This window comes from Clinocottus analis, unplaced genomic scaffold, assembly GCF_023055335.1.
Source record: "Clinocottus analis isolate CAN_PGR_092001 unplaced genomic scaffold, fCliAna1.0.p SCAF_26, whole genome shotgun sequence".
Classification (NCBI taxonomy): Eukaryota; Metazoa; Chordata; class Actinopteri; order Perciformes; family Cottidae; genus Clinocottus; species Clinocottus analis.
This window is the reverse complement of record NW_027175998.1, coordinates 3,371,295-3,392,169: the sequence shown is the minus strand read 5'-3', so window position 1 is coordinate 3,392,169 and position 20,875 is coordinate 3,371,295. Positions and strand designations below refer to the sequence as shown.

Genomic DNA, 20,875 nt, shown 5'->3' with positions numbered 1-20,875 from the left:
CATCCTCCATTAAGACATGCTTACATATCTAGTTTTAAAATGCTGCAGTTGGAATAACGGCGCGTGCCGCCTCATTGGGCATCGATCACCACACTACTTTTTATTTTTCAAAGCTACAAAAAGAGACACGAGTGATGGATTTGACAGTTTTTAAAAATAAATAATAATAATAATAATAATAATAATAATAATAATTAAAAGGCGTCCCTTACAGGTGTGTGAAGAAGGCCGCGGCTGAACAGCCAATCAGACGCGTCGGCCGTCAGACGGGCGTCCATTCCTCCCTATCGGGAGCGAGGCTGCTCCGCGAGGGCGGGGCCACTGAAGTTGCGGCGACGTCACAGACCAGAGTGACCAGAGAGTTTGTGCCGCGGCCGGTGTGTGTGTGTCTGTGTGTGTGTGTGTGTGTGTGTGTCTGTGTTTCGCGGAGCGCACGGAGGCAGCGCGCGCAGCTTCTGAACTCTGGAGGACAATTTACTTTGTGCCTTGACGGAATCCTTTAGCTACCAAGTAAGGGCTCTTTCTTGTTGTGTGTGTGTGTGTGTGTGTGTGTGTGTGTGTGTGAGTTCGAGCTGTATTGGTTTAGTAAGCGTAAGTACCCGTATGCTCGCACATGTATTGTCCCGCGTGGGTTGCATGTGAAAATTAATTTAAATGTTTAAATTACTATAGTTTCCTTTCAAAATTTCAAACTTGTTTTCATTTGCCTTTTTTTTGTTTTGTCTGTTTCTAAACTTCTGGGTTCAGCCTGCCAGCTGTGTCTTCACTCATGACACTATTATATAATGACCTCATCTTTTTCTGCTGCAGTGTGTGGTTGTCTACTCACTACTTACTTACGCTCTTCTCTTTTTAATTCCAGAAAACATGGAGAAGGATTCCCCATCAACTCCGACTGCTGTCAACACCCAGAGGTCACGCCCTGTTGTGGACGGCCTTCCCGTCCCGCTCCTGGAGAGGCGACTCCTTCGCTCGTCTCCGGTGGCCTCCACGCCGCTCCCGCTCACCCCGCCGACAAATCGCCATCTCCAACAGAACCCAGAAGAACATTTAATTCCTCCCAGACGTCCATCTCTAAACCGATGGTTTGCCCTCCATCTGCGACGGCGTCAAAGGCTTTAACTCCGCCTCCGAGCAAAGCTCCACTTGTTACCTCTCCCAACCGCTCTACCCTTCAAATCCCCCCAAAGTCCGCCCTTTCAAAGTTAAAGTCTGCCTCCTTTACGTCGGTGAGCTTGGCCTGTGACTCTGCGACGGATGCTCCTGCTTCCTCCGCCGCCGCTTCCACCGCGGCCTCCTCCTCCGCCGCCGCCGCCGCCCCCGTGAAGCGCACCTTCGCCTCCATGGCCAAGCAGGTGATAATACGAGAAAGACTCCGGCGAGCCGAGGACAACGCCAACGACGAAGAGGAAGGTAATGCATTTGTTTAGGAGTTTTAGTGAAGCGAGAGCGGGAAGTCGCAGACCACTAACCCGTTGTTGTCTCGTAGCCACTTACAAGTTATTACACGCTACCGTTCAAAAGTTTGGGGTCACCCAGACACATTTTCAGTTCTGGAGTGAAATATCCTTCACTTCTAAAAACATGAACATAATGGCGAGTTTCACATGAAAGTGATGCTGCAAATACTCAACCAGCTCAAAGGAAGAACAGTTTTATAGATCCTCTCACCAGCAGCTGTGTGACATCACTGCACAAGGGTTTTCAAGGGTTTTCTGCTCATCCATTGGTCTTCTAAGGCGATGATTAAACACAATGTACCATCAGAACACTGCAGTGATGCTGCTGGAAATATCGATATTTCATTAAAAACCAGACGTTTCCACCTCGAATAGTCTTAAGTCCAAAGCACACAGGTGTTATATCGACGAAATACCACAGATGCTTGACCAATCTCTGCAAATGATTTCACTCCCTTACTGTTGGTGTCATCAGCAGAGTTATTTATGACACTGTCACAGTGTTGTAAAAAGCACACGTCCCTTTCTTACTTATCACTTACAATTGTGCGTGTGCTTTCTGTACCATATTTAAGAACATTGACGTTTCATTTGAGAAATTTTTTTAAAAAAAATGGTCGTCCAGGTATTTGAAGCTTTCTATTATCTCAACAGCCTGGTGATTGATAACAGTTAAAGGCAGTTAAAGGTGTAAAAGTGGAAGTTAAATAATGTTTTTTTTTACCCAGCGGTTTAATTTAATTTGACGTTCAACGTTTTGAAATCCCTTCTTAGACCACGGGTTTTGCTTAGTAACTGACTTGTGTGTGAATAAATCCAGAAGTAGAAGAAGAGCAAGGCCTTTGCATAATTAGTCACATCAAATTTGTTTCGACGAGACTTGCCTTTTGCCACACAAGCAACACATACCTCGCAGAACATTTTTAGTCATGCTATAGCTGCAAGACTCTTATGGAGGACGAGCCCAGTATCATGGCAGGCCGCCAAACAGCATGGAAATGCAATCCGTTGGTTTTGTGTACATGGGCATTGGTGTGCGACGCCATGTGTCCCAAAGCGTTGTTGTGATTTTGTTGCCTCAACTTAATGCTTTTCCCTGTTCTCCTGAACCTAACTTTGTGATGTTCTTGCCTGTACCGAATGCTTGTTTTGTTGCCTGAACCTAACTTAGTTGTTTTAAACCCAACGAAAATGTTTTCCTGAAGCTAAATTTGTTTTGAGTGACACAAAAAGGCACAAAATCACAAAATACCGTGAGACTGTCGTGATGTCAATGTCGGCCAGACGGTTGTTAGATCGCCTCCCTTTGGTCCAATCTGAAACTGAAACTAAAACAAAATCAGATTAGATTAATGAAACTCTATTCATGGTCCCCAGAGGATGAATTCTACCAATTTTTCTCTTGCGCCACCAACCGTTTGGCTCTTAGTGAAGTTTCCCAACAGCTAATGGATTCCCATCATCCATGATTTTGGGTCATGACCCAACACCTAATCTAGTCTCAGCTGTGCGTTTCGGGTTAATTCGCAAACGTTAGCGAGTTAACATGCGAAACTAAGACGGTGAACATGGTCAACTTTATTCTTGCTAAGAAGATTGTTGGCTGTGGTGCTGTAAAGTTGGACATTTTAACATTTGGGGGTCCCTGGTGGGGTTGAGTCCCCTTTCAGAGCCAGCCTCAAGTGGTCATTTGAAGAACTGCAGTTCTCGACACTTCCTCCTTGGCTTCAATAGTCAGCACAGGAGGTTGCCGCTTGGTCGGCAGTTACCTTCTGTTTGCACTATATGAACCAATTATTTACATTTTTACAAATACTCTATTTGAACTGATATAGTTAAATCCTCATTTGAAGTTTGTGGTATTTCCCCATCATTATATATCAGAGCTGCCAACAATATATGAGCTATTTTGCTGCGCATAAGAGACTTTGACATTTGAAATGGGCCCGCAGGCGAAGACGATGAACTCCTTTGCTTAAAGGACACTCGGGAGACAGTAACACTCATGAAACTCAATGCAATCGACAAGTAACGATGTGACATCGTAGCTGCCTGGCTACGTGTGGACAGAGCTGTGAGCTTGTCACAAGATATCTCTTGTCATTCTCATGTTACAAGTCGTATGTTAGGTGGGACTTGTTAATCGCCGAATGTGTGAAAATCTCACTGCTCTTCCAATACCGCTATACAAGTGTGGGGGGGAGGGTATTGCGTAATCCATTGATGAGTAGGTTTTTGGTTGATCGACACCTCCTGCTGCTTCTTCCAGATGAAGAACCAGAAGAAGAGCTGACCCTGGAGCAGATAGAGGAGAAGGCCAAAGCCGGCGACGCCAGAGCCCAGACCCGGGTGAGTTTAAAGGGCGACTGTGGCTCAGTGGTAAAGCAGGGTCGTCCTTCAACCAGGCGATCGGGGGTTCGTTCCCCGGCTCAGATCAGTTCACGCCGATGTGTCATTGGGCGAAACACTTGTTGCACAAGCTGTGCCTGGAGTGTGGGAATGTGTATGTATGATTAGTTAGGATCCTGATGGACAGGTGGCACCTTGCGTGGTAGCCCCTCCCATCAGTGACTAACATGAAGTCCATTCGGAAGACTAGTACAAGTTCATTTGCCATTCATTAAAGGTACAGTGTGTGTAGGATCTGGTGGCATCTAGTGGAGAGATTGCAGATTGCAACCAAGTGAAACTTCTCCCGTGGGCCTAACATGTAGGAGAACCAAATGCACATACATGGGATACTGTCACACTCAACATAGACATAAACGGCTTATTCTTAGCTCATGAAAAACACAAACAAGGTCGAGGTAATTATAAAGTGAAGAAAAACGTTCAATTCCTGCTAATAGATCCCCTCTAAATGCTACACACTGTGCGCATGGGGGCAAAAAGAGCGGACGGGCACTTGACATTGTTTTCAGTCCCGCTGGTTGACTCAGTCTGGTTGCGCACATGCGTCTATTTTTGGCCACTTGGAAGATGATCCCGGGGCTTTCAATATGATACGCCGAAATGCTGCCGGGCATGCGGATCATTACGAGCACTATTTCAGGGTGGTTGCAGCATTGCGCTGAATTTTGTCGGAATAATAATGAAATATTCACACTCTATTTGCACTTTGTTCTCTGCCAATGAATACAAATGTGAAAAAAGAGGTGATGGCTGCATAAATGGAGTGTGTGTGTGTGTGTGTGTGTGTGTAGGGGAGGGAGGAGAGGGGGGGGGGGGTGAGTGGAAGATGAGTCCCCAGCTCTGAAAGGGTAAATTCCTCTCAACGTCCCATGCTAATAAGTCATGTATTTGCGAACTCGAAGCACCTAAATAACCACAGGGGCTGTATGGGAGAGAACATGTCAACACATGTGACGGCATCAGGACGGCGGTGGGGTGTCCATGCATTGAGAAATGGATCAGAGGCTCCAACACTATCTCATAAACCACGATAGACACCACAGCAGTACACAGGGTTTATTGACAGTGTATAGGTGTAGCTTGACGTTACTGTCTAGTCACGCTGATCGTATCTCACGTAGACACAGGCGGGAGTCGCTCCGAATGAAGACACATCCTGTCCTCCTGCAAATAGACGTGTTTAATCAAAACTGTGTTATGACATGACAGTTAAGATTAGAAAGCAGTCACTTGATCTGCCACTGGGGCCTCTGCTGAGACACTGATGCCCACAGGGACGGGGCCATGAACTTGGAACTACTTTCTATTGAAGAAATAGTCCCAATAAAACCAGTGGCTTGATCCAAACTAACCGGGGGACGTTGTCTGATGAAACTTATTAAGATAAAGCCCAACGCAAGCAGATGTAATCTCCGCTCTTCTTGTGTTTCAGCTGGGTCAGCACCATTTGAGTCTGGCTAAAGAGAAGGACACGGAGCTGAATAATCACCTGGCTGTCAACTGGCTGATTAAAGCGGCTAAACAGGGGCGGAAAGGAGCCGCGAGCGCTCTGCAGCGCTGCTGGATCCAGAAAAAAGGTGAAAAAAACGTAATGCAGCACACTGAGTTTGTGCGTGCTTTTGGTTTCGTTGCCCCCCCCCCTTCACTGTTCCTCACCCGTGCTCCTCTCCCCCGCCCCGCTAGGCGTCACCCCAGAGAATGAGGCCGACGTGCGCAAGTTGTCAACAGAGAGCGGGTTCGAGCTGGCGGTGCGCAAAGCCGCCATGATGATGTACTGGAAGCTCAACCCGGACAGGAAGAAGAAGGTGGCTGTTTCCGAGATGCTGGAAAATGTCAGCCAGGTCAACGCGGTGCAAGGTATCGGACGCACACACAGAGTTGTCTTCATTGTGACATCAATCCTGCCTCAAGCACTACAGACGGCGCGGAATGCTGTGTGGCATGTCGTCGTATCGACGGCCACAGTTCAATCGTGCAACCGGGGGCGAATGTCAATGTTTGTGGAGGGAAATGTTTGTAACCCGCTGATGTGTTGTGGTCGTCACTCACCAACAGGTAGCGCTGCAAGCCGGATTCCTGGCCCGACCTCAGGACAGACACAGAAAGTCCTGGAGAGCATGGTCAACAACGAGTGTGAGTCTGCAGACAGACAGACAGACAGACAGAGATAAGGGTCTTCCACTGTAACTCTGCTCTTTGTGTCCCATCAGCCACACAGTTGGTGGACCTGGACGACTTTGTCGAGATGACTAAAAAGTACGCACAAGGTATCGCGCCCCAAGCTGGCAGAACGGTCCCAGCCAAGACTGAAAGTCCCAAACCCAACGACGACAGCAGCGGGGAGGTAAAACGACCCGAACCGAAACAATCCGCCATCTTAAGGGCACAGGATGCTGTTTCATTTAGAATTGCAACGATTCAGAAACGTGTGTGTATTTGTGTTTCAAAGCACAAGGCTGAGCTGGTGCCGTCGGGATACAGGAACGCCTTCAAACGTTCTTGGAGTTTCGGCCGCAGTGGGATGATGCTGGACACCAATCAGAACGGGGCCATGAAACAAGCCATGGACATGAAATCGCGCCTGATGGTAAATGGCATCTCCGTCCCAATTCATTCCACAGACCACATCATCTCTCGTTTAATATCTGTTGAATTATTTAGCGCTCCCTTTCCTCTCGTTCTGCGGCCTCCTTTTATGTCCGTCTCTCTCGCTCTCTCAGGTGCTGCAGTACCCGCTGCACGGCATCATGGAGATGAAGGAGCACCTGGTGGACTGGGCGTCGCGGGCCGGCGTCCAGTGGCTGAGCACGGTCATCCCCACGCAGCACGTCAACGCGCTCATCTTCTTCTTCATCATCAGCAACCTGACGGTCGACCTGTTCGCCTTCGTCATCCCCTTGCTCGTCTTCTACCTGTCCTTCGTCTCCATGATCATCTGCACGCTGCGCGTCCTCCAGAGCAGCAAGGTGGTTGCGGCCGGCGATTGAGATTCCCATTTTGTTTTGTCTATTTTTTTACGCAAAAACTAAGTTTTTACACCTTTCTCTGATCTGTCAAGACAGCGAGGTCGTCATGTTTGTTTAACGTGTTGGAAGCTTTCCATTCGTCCTTCCCGCTTTTCACAAACTAACTCACCTGGTCAAGTCCCATCTGTATGTGGACCCATCGTAAAGCCCTCTGAGGCTGATTTGGTATTTTGGGCTATACAAAATAAATTGAATGCTCATTATCTTCCACGTTACATGAAATCTGACCCGTCGTAATGCAGTGGAGAGGCTAGTGGGTGCTGGTCATAACAGTACTAATCAAAATTGGCAATGATATTGGTCATGGTTTATGGATGTTCCTAATCTCATTTTTACCTCGTCTTTCTTCCTTTGAACCGAACATCCTTCCTCCAAAGACTTGGGAGAACTTCCGGGCCCTGACGTCTCTGCTGACCCGCTTTGAGCCCGGACTGGACGTGGAGCAGGCCGAGACCAACTTCGGCTGGAACAACCTGGAGCCGTACCTCTACTTCATCCTGTCCGTGTTCTTCGTCATCTTCTCCTTCCCGGTAGCCGACAAGGGCTGGATCCCCTGCTCTGAGCTCTCCACCGTGGCCATCTTCTTCACGGCTGTCAGCTACAAGAGCCTCAGCCCCACCGCCGCGACGTACGCTCGCCGAGCCATGGTCATCGAGGTCAGGAGGGGGGTTGGGGCACAATGTTATTAAATCATCAGAATCACAGTTACAGCACATTTGATATTGTTATCCCTATGCCCCTGTCTTGGTGGGCTAAAACATGCAATACTCTGATACATTTTGGTATCCAGGTGGCATCATCTCTGTGTTGCCTGACCCAGTTCCTGCCAGAGAACATGACAGCGCTCCGTTGCCTGGGGCGCACCTTCGGCACTCTGCCACTAGGGGAGTCGGTGGTGCTGAAGCTCAGCCTCCCTTGCCTGCTCTACGTTTATCTGTTCTACCTGTTCTTCAGGTGAGCGAGAGCATTTGGGCTAAATTCGGGCCAAATTTTTGGGCCAAATTCAGTCGCTGTGGGCTTTAAAGTCCATTCCAGCTCTGTGTTGTTTAATTTATATCCACAAAAATATGTATTTTCTCTCCCCTGTCTGTCTCCACCTTCAGCATGTCCAGGATGCGTGGTTTCAGGGGGACCTACTGCTTCCTGATTCCATACCTGGTGTGCTTCATGTGGTGCGAGTTCTCTGTGGTGCTCCTCCAGTGCTCCTCCGCCGTGGGCCTGATGCGCACCTGCGTGGCCTACTTCCTCTTCCTGTTCGCCCTGCCCATTCTGGCTTTCGGCCTGGCCGCCATGCTCTTCATCCAGCTCTTCAAGTGGTTCCTGGAGCTGGAGCTGACGAAGGTCATCGTGACCCTGGTGGTCTGCGCCATCCCCGTCACCCTGCGGCTGTGGACGCGGTTCAGCATGTCCATCCTGGACGTCTTCCGCTCGTTGACCCACCGCGGTCCGGTCAAGCTCATCTTACTCTGCATATCCATGGTGATCCTGTTCTTCTCCATCTACGTGTACCACGCGGAGGGCCAGAAGGTGTACAACTCCACCCTGACTTGGAGGCAGTACAGCCAGGTGTGCGGACCCCCCGCCTGGGAAACCAAAGGCATGGCCCAGACGCAGCTGTTCTGCAGCCACCTGCACGGACACAGGGTCACCTGGGCGGGGCGTTTCAAGCACGTCCGCGTGGCCGAGACGGACAACGGGGCGCAGTCGGTCATCAACATGTTGCCGGTGTTCATGGGAGAGTGGCTGCGCTGCCTCTACGGAGAGAGGTACCCCAAGTGCGAGCCAAAGAACGCCACGGTCGAAAACCAAGCCAGTCCGCCAGGCGGTCCGGCGTCGGTGCTGCTCCGGATGCAGGAGGAGGAGGAGCTGTGTGAGATCAAGGCTCTGGCCAAGCACTCGTGCCACATCAAGCGCTTCGACAGCCACCGCTTCGAGGTGACCGTGGGGATGCTCCGGGACGGAGGCGTGGAGGACCCAAGCAGGGATATGATCCTCATGGCCAGCCACGAGTTCAGGCAAGTCCTGCTGAACCTAAACCCCGGCAACATGGTGGAGTTCAGCACCAAGCTGGAGGGCCGCCTCGGAGCCAAAGCGCCGGCCTTCGAGCTGAAGGCCATCCACTGTCTGGACTGCGCTTCCTCCCTGCTGACGGGAGCCAGGCAGGTGAAGATCGAGAGGGACTGGAGACGAACCACGATGAGAGCCCTGAAGTTTGCTTTTGATTTTTTCTTTTCTCCCTTCCTGTCAGCGAAAATCACCACCTGACACCGAAGCACAAATGACTCACTTGGATCTCTTCGGGAAGCCGCGGCTGCCTTTTACCTTGTGACGAGTTCATGTCGCTAATGTGACTCAAGGTAATGTTTACAAGTTGATCCAACATGGATCTACTGCTCACGTTTACGTATCGACATTTTAACTCGACAATAGCATCTAGGAGATGTGTTTTTTTTTAATGTTTGGAGTATTTCAAGTTGCATGAGTTTACAAAGATTTTACCATTTCAGTTCATGCTTTTTGAAAGCAGGAGAAAAAAAAACAAAAAAAAGCTCAGATACCAGGTTTTCCCTTGGGACTCACTGTCACAATAACTTTGAGTTTAAAAAAAAGATCTTCTATTTGTGTGCAAGGTCATGGTTTCAGAAAGTTCATGTTTCAATTAGTTTTGTTCTTGAGAAGAAGACTGTTATTTGATAGTGCCAGATTATATGCAAGGAAACTAAATGTTGGGTGCTGACCACTTTTGAATCGCTAGCGACACTGTGAAGTTGTTAAAAATGAATTATTATGAGAGTAAAAGGAATATTAGTATCAAGGAATGTCTTACATATATTGGGAGTATGTTTGCACGTACAGTTTGTGTGTTTACATTAGTGTATTTCTTAAATATGCATTTGTTTATTTGAAGAGGTTGTGTGACAGAATATATGTTTCTAGCTCCGTTAGCCAAGATTGTTCGAGCTCTGTGGTCTTAAAATAGTTTGGTATTTGTCTCAAATGGCATTTGGACAGCAAAGAATTCAGTTTTTATCCAACTATGCAGTGAGGCCGTTAATAAACCCACAAACTTGTCAAAGTGTGTATCCCGTAGTCTCTAGTTTCATGCTTTGTATTACACACTCGCACATGAAATGCAAAGATGGCCAATGATGAAGAAAATTCATCTGAAGACTATTTAGAACCCGATGCAAAATGAGAGGTTTTTTAAGGGACTCTGCACTTGAGAGCAGTACCACTTTCGTCCACAGGGGCCGCCAAAATCCACACAGAATAAAGGTTTGTTGTGGTAGCTTTAAGTAACTTGGAAGTGACTTCTACTTATGACTTAATATTCATGAACACCAGTGAGTTTCTCTGGGAAACTAGCTGAAAACTAAATTAAGAGTATTATTCTTACAGTACATTTTTAAACCGCATTCATTCCGTAGAAATAGAGTCAGCCGCCTTCACATCGCCGCGATGTCGTGATCATTTAGTCACATTTATAAAGACAAAATGAACGCTTTTAACTTTGCTTTCAGTCACTGTGGGTTTTTTTGTATTTATGGGTTGAGAAAAGCCAAATCATTTAAAAAGCAAATATTAGAATTAAGTGATCTGAAAAAAATATATATATATATTTGAGCAACATACCAAGACAACAGCATCTTGTCAAACTGATGAGATGATCAATGCAAAGCTGTAACCTCTACTTACCTGTGAATGATGGTCATCAGTGTCGAGTCTGTAAACTGTGAATCTGAGTGCCTTCTTTTTTCTTGTGATGGAGTTTATGGGAGCGTGCAACGACCATTAAAGAGCTTGTCTTTCAAACTACACCCTGTTTTGGACACTTTTATTCAGATTTACAGTCTCAAAGTCATTCACTGACGAGAAAAAAATGATCTCCCATTAAATGTAGACACACAGACACAAAAGGACACATCGTTTTCGTCAGATTATTTTATTAATGCACATTCCTTTCATTGACCTCATTTGAGTTATGTTTTTTTTTATTGTTAGATTTGTCTCTTTTTTTAAAGTATGATAGATATACACGCTAGTAGCTTTGAGTAATGGCAACATGCTAATGCTGCTGTGCTCCTGAACACCAATCCTCTCGCTGGTGGCGCGTGGCGGCGGTTATGACGCGATTACAACTGACCTGCTCTAAACTACAGCTCGCCATTGGAGGACTGAGCAACCCGCACGACGCTTCAGGCGGCCAAGTCACTACGCAGTGTGGGTCGTCAGCGTGGATTTTGTCGAGTTGCACACTTTGTTACGGCAACTTTGTCTGCATTCAACAACAACGGTGGACAGTGAAGACCAAAACATAGACGCCGGACTGTCGTCGACAGGCTGTCACGTAAATGTCTGTAAACCGTGATGAAAAGTGGAGAGAGACAGTGGGACATACATTTTAACAATTGTTTGCTTTTCTTTAAGATTTAAAGGAACAGGTCACCCCGAAAATCAATAATACATAATGTTGGAGATATTGTCCGTGGAGAAGTCGGCCGTATGGCGCCACGTGGCGCTCGGCTTCTTTTTAGAAATCATGAGCCGGTTACTCAAGATAATATACAGACTTTGTTAAGACCAGTTTCATGCAGGAACATTTTTCTTAAAGCCATAGTTTGTTTACGAAGTCTTCAAATGTTTTTTTGTTTTTTTTGGAGCAAGTGCTGTGTCATCCCATTATAGTGAAGAGAAGGCAGACATATGTACGGCAATATTTCCCAAACTAGCCAACTCCAACTAGATTCAAAAATCTGTTTTTGTACTATGGGGTGAACTGTCCCTTTAAGGTTTACACAGTGAAACTGATGTTGCTCTACCACACAAAGTACTTGCACTGATTTTTCGCTCTTTTTTTAATTATTTTTTTTCAAGGTGCATCCTCCACCTCTGCACTGATTCTGTTACTCTACCTGTTCCCGTTTCCCATCCAGACCGCTTACGAATATCCCATAATGGCCAAGGTCACTTGAAAACAAAGCACTTTACTGTAAACAATCAAACCTTGACCGAGTCACAAAAGTCAGCCCAACATGAACATCGACCCTACTGCTGCTGTACATCCTGGGCTTCTCAGCTCCAGAGTAGCATGTGGCACTGTGAGGTATACGGTGTGATGACATCACAAACCTGTGATGTGATAACTCCACTTGACTATTGTTTGCATGATAAAGACGTTTTAGTAATGTACACGATGAGCTATTGCACTGATGACAACCTCAGACCTTCAATTACACCGGACACCAACTCACTCGTCCACACTCTGATCGGCTCAATCGGGGGGACGCGTTTATGTGCTTTGGACTCAATCTTTTTTTTTGGATTGTGAGATACTTGCATTGCAGAATGAACGCTGCACAATTTTAATTAGCATAACGCTTAACACACAAATCAAATCAAACCTTTGTCTGTGCTAGATTTGATCACCAATCAGCCTCAATTTGCGCGTATGAATGATGTTAACACGCTCTTATTTTCAATAATTGAACACGTAGGTATGTAGAGCTAAGACAAGGAAATTACTTCAATTAAAATCCAATACGGCTCCAATATACACAACAAAACTGTAAGTGTTGGTTTGTGCACAATTCCCCCCTCAATCGCCACAGCTAGCAAAGCGTATCTATGTGTTTCTTCAAGAAAAAGCCCCACAATTAAGTCCTCAACAGAAATATTATGCCAATCGTTCCAACGCGCAGTGTCCTCTTCTTTCATCCGTTAGCAGCTCTCTGCGACCAAAAATTGGTACCGCCTTTAAAATAAATACATGAAAACAAAACAACAAAAAAAGAGACAACACAGAATATGTACAGCTAACAGTAAAAATAGTGTATACCTGTAGAAGAAGAGCTCATGTTTTTAAAAGCAAGAATACTGCCGCACTGTGTTTTCATTAGTGCCATTATTGCAAAGGGGATAGGGCAGAGATTTAAACGAGACGTCTCCAAGAGCACTGCTCTGAAGGAGAGGTTCGACCCAGATAGAGAAAGGTTTAGGATGTTGTTGTGAAGAGCTGTACCATAACACCGCTCCTATTCCACGATAGTGAGAAGAAGAAAAAGGCTTAGATTTAAATGCACTGTCTGGCAAAGTCATTTGGACCTTTTACGTTTTTTCCATCGCTACCAGACGCCTATCTTCCTTTTCTTTCTTTTCTTTGCCAAAAAGGGTTCCAGAGTGCATCAGTGAGGAGTGCAACATTGCGTGGTCAACAGCACTGAGGCATTGCAGAGGGAGGGGTGTCCCCGCACCCCTTCTAGCGCCCCCTATGGTGGAGCAGTTACACAAACATCTTCAAAAAAGTAGGGGAGTAGTGTGGGGCCAAAAGAAACATGCCCTGATGGGTACAGGAGGCGTCAGTTCATCTCAGTGTTGAGTGAAAGAAATAGATTACACACCCTCCGTAGGGCTTTGAATATATTAAAAGTCTTGTGACGCTATCCTTGTCCAATCTTTTATCGACACAAATGTCGGCTTGTTGTGAAAACGGCTTGGTTCTCGGCTAAATCTTCTCGTAACGTCCGTCCGCTCCCAGACGTCCAAATGTAAAATGCTGCGTCCTTGTCAAATGTTGGCGGTCCTTGTCACTGCAACTGGCTTTCCGGGCTGACGCGATCCTGGAAGATGTACAGGTTGTTGGTGGCCGCGATGGCGATGATGTTCTCAGACGGGTGCCAGGCCATGTGCAGGATCTTCTTGGTGAAGTCCAGGCTGTCGACGCCCACGTCCCCGCGGCGCCGCTTACCGCCGTTGTACACGCGGCGGGTCCGCAGCACGGCCCGGGGCTTGCTGCTCTCTCGCCAGGCCTCCAGGGTCACGCCTCGGCCCGTCTCCCTGTCGAACATCCGGAAGAAGCTGTTGTACGCCCCCGTCATGATCACGCTGAGAGGTTCACGGATGGGACCCAGGAAGGAGACAAAAGCAGGAAGGCAAAGGGATTGATTAGAAGTCGGCAAAGCTCGTCTCCGGGATCGATTTAGATGTCGGATAACGGCAGAGGAAGAGCATTCAGGGGATCAATGCGAGCAGGAACACATTGACACGCTCGCACGGCCGCAAATGAACTGGAATATGCTGCACTTAGTCCTCGTCTCCTTACCTGTCGGAGCTGTTCCAAACACACTCAAACTTGTCAAAGATGCAGTCGTTTTCATACAGGGAGCACAGCTTACTCCTCAGGTATTCATGGACCTGGAGATCAAGCACACAGTCAGCGTTAGAGTCTGGGGCGGATCGCAGAATGATTATAGGAAGTGGACGAAGTCTCTGTGACGCCACCCGTTGGTTCGTGGACTACGCTTTTTTTTAAAGCCTTGAGTTTGGCTTTTTGGTGGTCGCCAGCTTGTGTTTTTTGAAACCAGAAGTAAATAGTAAATGGACTTGTAAGGGGCTTTTGCTTTTTTCTCGACCACTCAAAGGACTTTCACATTACACTGACAGAAAAAGGATGGAGCTAATTACAACCACACGCTGAATAAGAAGTTTTTAAGCGGCCAAAAAGGCTACAATTCATTTTCATGGGGTGAAAACACAGAATGAAAGGGTTGAAGTTTTGAGAAGAAAACATGGACAACTCCAAAACCGGACATCGCAAAGGTTGCAACCTGTCAATCACCGTCAGCCCGCCCAAACGCAAACTCTGCCGAGCCGGTACGTGGATGTGCTACCTTACCTGGTACGTCTCCACGGGGCCCTTGTCCATGTTCAAGTCCCACACCTTGGCGGTGAGGTAGTCTCTGGTCAGCAGGTAACGCCCACTGTGGCTGAACTTGACGTCCGACACGGAGGAAATGATCTCCGAGAAGAAGGAGCGGCTCCCCGGATCCTCGGGTTCCTCAAACACTGAACGACGACAGAGTCGATATGGACATTTAGCATCGCGAGAGCAAAGCGCCTCCTGCTGAATTCTACGTAAATGTAACAAACGCCCCTCACGTTTGGTGTGCCGGTCGCAGAGCGCCGAGGCTCTCATGTCGCAGAGGCGCAGCGTGCCCTTGCTGCTGCTGTACACAAACAGGTGGCAGTGGTGAGGGTGGAACTCGGCCGAGGTTATCACCTCCGTCAGATCCTCCATGTTGGCTGGTTTGATGTCCACGATGTCTGGGAGGAAGGCTCGTTAGGGATTCAATCCCCGGGAAGTGCATATGTCAAACTGTCTGCATAGATATATATAATATGCAGACAGTATGTCATATGATGTCATAACCCTTGCGGGGCAGAATGATGAGTCACCCAAAATCCTTTTCAATTGTTTTTCTTAGTTTCAGACAATCTTTTTTTTATTATGTTCCCCTCCCCAAAAAGGCTCCCAACCCCACCCTCCACCCCAAAAGAGGCTCACTCCGCTCCCCTCTCTGTTCTATTTGTGGCGGTCCTGTGTGGTACAAGAAAGTGTACTGCCAAGTGAATTATTTAAACTCTTCTTCCATAGATGCCTCTGTGATTTTCTAGGTCAGCTTTCATTTAAATGGTAAATGCTCCCCCCCCTCCCTCTCCTCTCTGGTCCAACACGCTACAGCCTGATCCGGATACACAGCGCTGTAATGAAAAACATAAATCCAAACATAGACAGCGTTTACATGAAATATGGATCAAGGATGAATTCAGATGAGAATGTAAAGTGTAGTTTAACTGAATGTATGTTTTTAAAGAGGTAGAGTTGTGTGAGTGAGCTTCAGAGAGCAAGTATATTCTTTGTTTTACACGACTGTACGTGATGCATAATAATGTGATGGAGTCACACTCACTCTGCTCTTGTTCAAACAGTATACTTTCATATGTAGATTCAATTAATTATTATTAACTGCTTTTATTTTGCATTTTATCAAAATGAATGTTGACCAAACCCCAAAATATTGTTTTTTTCATGACATTGTTTTCACTTAAATCTGTATGAAAGGGCTCAATCTCTTCCACTTGTCTTATTTTGTCCTTTATTCCTCTTACAGAATAGATTTTTTCTTTAAATTCATTCTGTTATAATTTCCCAGAATTCACAGTGATGACACACACGAATGATTTCATGGCATCACTTTCATTCTGGGAATTTCCTACCCTGTGAAATCTGAGTCACCTCCTCCCGTAAAGGGACTACGATACACATTGAAAAGAAATTAGCGAGCTACAGACAGAAAAGTGGAGTTGCTGGTCGTTGAGGAAGGATACTGAAGCTGCGGTCCGTGATGCCCAGGTGCCACATGTTGATGCGGAGGTCGTCGGCCGACAGGTAGGTCTCCCCGTCGCTGTTGACCGAGATGGAGTTCACGTGGTAGGTGTGCCCGTTGGAGAACACTCGCCTGGGACGGACCTCCACCATCAGATCTGTGGGTTTCAGCACCGGCACCTTTGGGTGGGTCAGAGGACACGAGAGTCAGGGCACTTGGAACATCAACCTGATACGTGACTGACTAGCGTAAAGGTGAGCGTTGGCTGGTTTGCGTATGTGTGTGTGTTTGTGTGTGTGTGTGTACCTGCAGAGAGGTGATGGTAGAGGTGTCCTTGAGCCGCCCCTCCTCATCTTTCAGATTGTATCCCTCCGGTCGCTTGTCTCGCTCACTCACTTTCCACAATTTAATGGTCTTATCTGTGACGGGCAGAAGAGACATTTGCACGTCACCGGAAGTTTAGAGGAAGCTGACATTAAACGCCTCAGTCAGCTGATATTGATTTATCCTTCATGCTGCTGGTTTCTCGAGAAATACCAATAAGAAATGTGCCGATACGGATAATGGATTAACGATAACGATTGTGGCTCAAATAAAGGGATCGGGTGTTGAAAAATGACCGTAAAAGTTGGGTTACAAGCCGCTACTACCTTCAGTGGGTGTTCCCACTGGCTCCCCGCTCTTGCCACCTAGCGCTGCTGCTAGTTCCCTGCTAGCTTCCTGCTATCTCTCCCGCTAGCTCCCCACTAACTATCCACTAGCTCCCCGCTAGCTCGCGCTAGTTCCTTCCGACAACCACGCGACCAACCCCGGCTCGATGCCCGACTCGGGCAGCGGGGATGCGCACAGTAGCAGCCGGGAGCTAGCAGCAGCGCTAGCCTGCTACAGCGGGGACACCCACCGAAGGTAGTAACGGCTTGTAAGCCGACTTTTACGGTACATTTCTATCTATGTATTTATTTGTTTCATTTCCTTTTAAAATGTTAGGAAATGCAATATTTAAATCAAACCTGATGTTTCTTGACACATGAAAGTTGTGAAATGATCCTCGTCTTTTCCAGATAATGAGACGTTCAGTTGATTCATAAAACATTGGTATTGGATCGGTACTCAGTGTCGGCCGATACCACAAGCCTTGGTACCCGTATTAGGACGGTGTAAGTCGGATCAGTGCATCCCGAGTCCAGATGAGCCTTTCAGGGCAATTAAGTCCCCAGATTAGGTTCTGTGGTTTGAACACTGGCAGGTCGGTGCCACTAATTTCCGCACAAATGTGGCTCCGATGACCCAGCTAGGTCATAGAAGAAGAAGTCAGCCATGTCATTGCTAATAGCAATCAGATCCATGCATAATCATGGCTGGACATGGGTTCTCACTGGTTTCTCACCGTTGGTGGAGAGGAGGAAATGTGCCGCGTTCTGCTGCGGCAGCCATCTGATCTTGTTGATCTTCTCTTCGATCTCCAGACTCTTCAGGTAGTCAAAGTCCGGCTCGTGGCTCTGGAATGTGCTGTAGACGTTGTACTCCCCAGAGTCCCCCGTCTCCCCCACCTCCTCTGATTCCCCTTTGGACTGTCCAGAGGCAAATAAGGAAGAAACCACAGCTTTGAAAGAACAGTGATGTGTAAAGATAGAGCAGAAAATCATTTGGGGACAAGCTGACAACAGAATGCTGTGGTTTGAGCGTACAGTAACTATTCATTCAAGCCTTTTTGCAGATAAACTGACCTCAGTCTCTCTCTGGAAGATGACCACTCGGCCACCTTTATCCCCCGTGGCCAGCAGGTCCCCCGTCTGGTTGAACTCCACCGTAGAGATGACATCAGCTGTGGGATGGAGGAGGGAAATGTGAGGCGATTGGAAGTATCCAAATAATCATAATCAGAACAACTCTTACTACCAGCTCCTTAAACTCCAAACCAATCGAATTGACATTAGCCTAAATAACTCAAATTTGAAACTGGCCCAACCGCTGTGAGTAAGTAAGTCATGCAGAGATTTAACGTCGACATCCATCCTGCGGGGATGCAACCGCGACGCTGACAACGAATCCACTCCATCACGCCCGCGCGCCGTCCGACACCGCTGCCCTACCTTCGGTGACGTAGTCTCGCAGGAAGGTGTGGTTGATTTTGGGGCTCTCAGCGTCCTCGCCCATCTGAAGCCGAGGGAGGGTGACCCGCCGGCGCGCCCGTCCTGAGGGGGAGGGTCCGATCCGTGCTCTCTCTCCCCGCCCAGGCTGCGCCCATGCTGCTGGGGCCTAGCGGAGAGGCCTGGAGCAAGGCATCCTGGGGGGGAAATAACCAGCCAGCCGGAAGGAAGGACAGAAAGAAGGAAGGCCGGAAGGAAGAAGGAGAGGTGTGAAGATGTAGGCGGCGACAGGGGAATGGCGAGAGGGATGGAGAAAGAAGTGTTTGGGTTTGGTTTTTTTTTTAAAGGAGGAGGAAAAGAGGGTGAGGAGGTGGGGAGGCGGAGGAGATGCGGGGAGGACAGAAAGGAGGAGAGTTGTGAACGGCTGGAGGTCGACGTTGGAAGGAAAAGGAGGAGAGCTGTCAGTAGGCGGGTGCTGACGATACACCCGGCACGCCGAACGGCGTGACCTTTGTGAGACGCTCGACGCGCTCATTAGCAAAGGAGAGGCACACGTGTGTGGACTCGCGAGGCCTCGTCGGCCCGAATCCCACCGCTGTGGAGGGGAGGAAAGACAACACACAGCTCCAGCAGACAGGGAGAGAGAGAGAAAGAGAGAGAGAGAGAGAGAGAGAGAGAGAGAGAGAGAGAGAGAGAGCATAAACCCTTCCGTATGCACACACAGACGAGGTAAGATGAATGGGATGATAATATCTACATTCACCCGGCAGTGGTAGTAAATGCTCCCAGGGTGTGGTGGTCCTGGCAGATCTCTGCTCTGTCACACACACACACACACACACACACACACACACACACACACACCGCTCGAATAGATAGTCCTTGACAGAGATCAGAGGAGAACGCGATGTCTTCCCTGTGCTACAGGCCTCAGCACACCTACCAGTCCTGCTGCTGCTGCTGCTGCTGCTGCTGCTGCTGCTGCTGCTGCTATTTCCCGGCGCTGGCGTGCGTCCTTGCTGCAGACAGCCCGAGCAGGCCTCGCTCCGGTTCCACGCTACAGACCGAGGGAGAGGAGAAGGGAAAGGAGAAGAGAGAGAGAGAGAGAGAGAGAGCACAAGGGTGGCGGTGAGAGGAGAGGCAAAAGGAGGAGGAAAGAGAGAGAGAGAGAGAGAGAGAGGGGGAGCACGAGAAGGAGGATGGAGGATGGAGGTCTCGCCGCCTGCTGATGCCGTGGAACTGATATTCCGCGCAGCATCCACCAGTGTCATGGCAGCCTCCTCCTGGAGCGGCCAATCACCACGCGGCTGTCACCCTCCGGGATCCACCCACTGCAGATGATGAAGGCGGGAGAGGCCAGCAGAGGGAGCCGTTCAGACGCTCAGTGATGCGTATGACTGGAAATACTGGGAGGAAATCAAATATGCAAGGCAATGCTGTCTCTCCAGACACCACAGTGTTAGCGGCTGTTTCCTTCACTCCATTGATCCGTCTTCTCCTGTTCGGCACTCCCTCAACAAAAAGCACTGCTCCAACTCCATGTCCCTTATCGTGTTGCCCTGAAGTGACGAACTAACAGACTTCCCTTTCAAAATCATGATTTGAAGCGTTACATAACTGCACCGTAACAAGAAAACTGTCATTTACAGTAACTTACTGGCAGAAATGAGCAAGTAAGTAGTTTATTTCACAGTGCGCCAACTGTAAAATGAATCACAGTTAATACTGTATTCATTTTTACAGTAATAATCCAGTACCGCCATTGTTATTACAGTAGTTATCAAAATACTGTATTTATCACAGTAACTGTGTACAGTTTACTTTACAGCTAAACAATAGACTACTGCAACATGCATCACTATTTATTTTAATAATGAAAATAAATAACAGTAAAATAATATACTGTAAAATAAAGATGCAGTTTTTTTTCAACATGTCATTTATTTAACTACTTTTAACATTTTAGATACAAATTTTAACCTTTTTTTAGTTTGTAAAACACATAATTTGGTATGGTATTCCTGAACATACATTTGAAATGTTCCTCTTTTTTCAAGTTACTATGACAATTTAAACATGTTTTAAAGTAATTTAACAGTAAACAGTCAAATTCAAGCACTGGAAGCAATGACATATTCAGGTCAAGGAGGAAGTTTATAAAAACAATTTGAACTGAAAAAAGTATTTGTAGTTCAATAAAATGTCCATGACTGACTCTATTGTTACTGTTAGAACTGAATCGGTCAAAACGGTCGTCTTCTCTATGAACTGGAGTCTCTTTCCTGCAGTGGAAGGACAGAGACTCATTGGTGACTGATTCCCATTAGAAATATCACAATATGTTTCTACAACTGATGATGTCAACATCGCAACGGAGGGTTCACAATGCTGTTTCCCTCTCTGCCTGTGTGATGGCTAAACCTAACATCTGTGTGAATAATGAAATGTTATTCAAACAGATGATGGTTGAAAAAAAGGAAAAACAGTAAGATTTACCCAGGATGAATTTTAACATCTCCTGTACATTTTGTATAGGAGTTTTACAGTAAGATGGGCAATATGTCTTTCTGATTTTAGGGTAAACTGTCCTTTTTTTTCTTCAAAAAGAGAAGGCCTCGAGTTTATTTCTAGATATTATTGCAAATTGCAACATCAAACACTTTACAAATTTTAGCAACAGAACAAATACATATTCATAACTCTACCTACCACTTTATAACTTA

At 47.2% G+C, this 20,875-nt stretch overlaps 3 protein-coding genes across 4 annotated transcripts in view; 1 reads left to right on the top strand and 2 right to left on the bottom strand.

Moving 5' to 3' along the window:
- camk2d2 (calcium/calmodulin-dependent protein kinase (CaM kinase) II delta 2) overlaps nucleotides 1-20,875 on the bottom strand; it is a 209,253-nt gene that overhangs the window by 32,607 nt on the left and 155,771 nt on the right. The gene's annotated exons all lie outside the window — the stretch shown is intronic.
- Nucleotides 868-10,450, top strand: wfs1a (Wolfram syndrome 1a (wolframin)). Its single transcript, XM_068591813.1, is given in 12 exon segments — nucleotides 868-934; nucleotides 937-1,413; nucleotides 3,730-3,809; nucleotides 5,305-5,449; nucleotides 5,556-5,729; nucleotides 5,928-6,005; nucleotides 6,083-6,216; nucleotides 6,322-6,459; nucleotides 6,593-6,838; nucleotides 7,276-7,554; nucleotides 7,689-7,852; nucleotides 8,002-10,450. Coding segments are annotated over 12 exon segments (3,144 nt in total). The 3' UTR covers nucleotides 9,164-10,450.
- On the bottom strand, nucleotides 10,757-19,394 carry ppp2r2ca (protein phosphatase 2, regulatory subunit B, gamma a). 2 transcript variants are annotated; one of them, XM_068591996.1, is made up of 10 exons: nucleotides 19,096-19,394; nucleotides 18,156-18,576; nucleotides 17,790-17,887; nucleotides 17,450-17,633; nucleotides 16,369-16,481; nucleotides 16,064-16,241; nucleotides 14,834-14,998; nucleotides 14,571-14,740; nucleotides 13,998-14,089; nucleotides 10,757-13,780 (listed from the first exon to the last, which is right to left on the bottom strand). In XM_068591996.1, exons 2-10 carry the CDS (start codon nucleotides 18,217-18,219, stop codon nucleotides 13,483-13,485), a joined length of 1,362 nt encoding a protein of 453 aa, XP_068448097.1. In that variant the 5' UTR covers nucleotides 18,220-18,576; nucleotides 19,096-19,394; the 3' UTR covers nucleotides 10,757-13,482. The 2 variants fall into 2 exon arrangements, with proteins under 2 accessions (XP_068448097.1, XP_068448096.1); XM_068591995.1 differs by lacking the exon at nucleotides 19,096-19,394 and having other exon boundaries at nucleotides 18,156-19,076.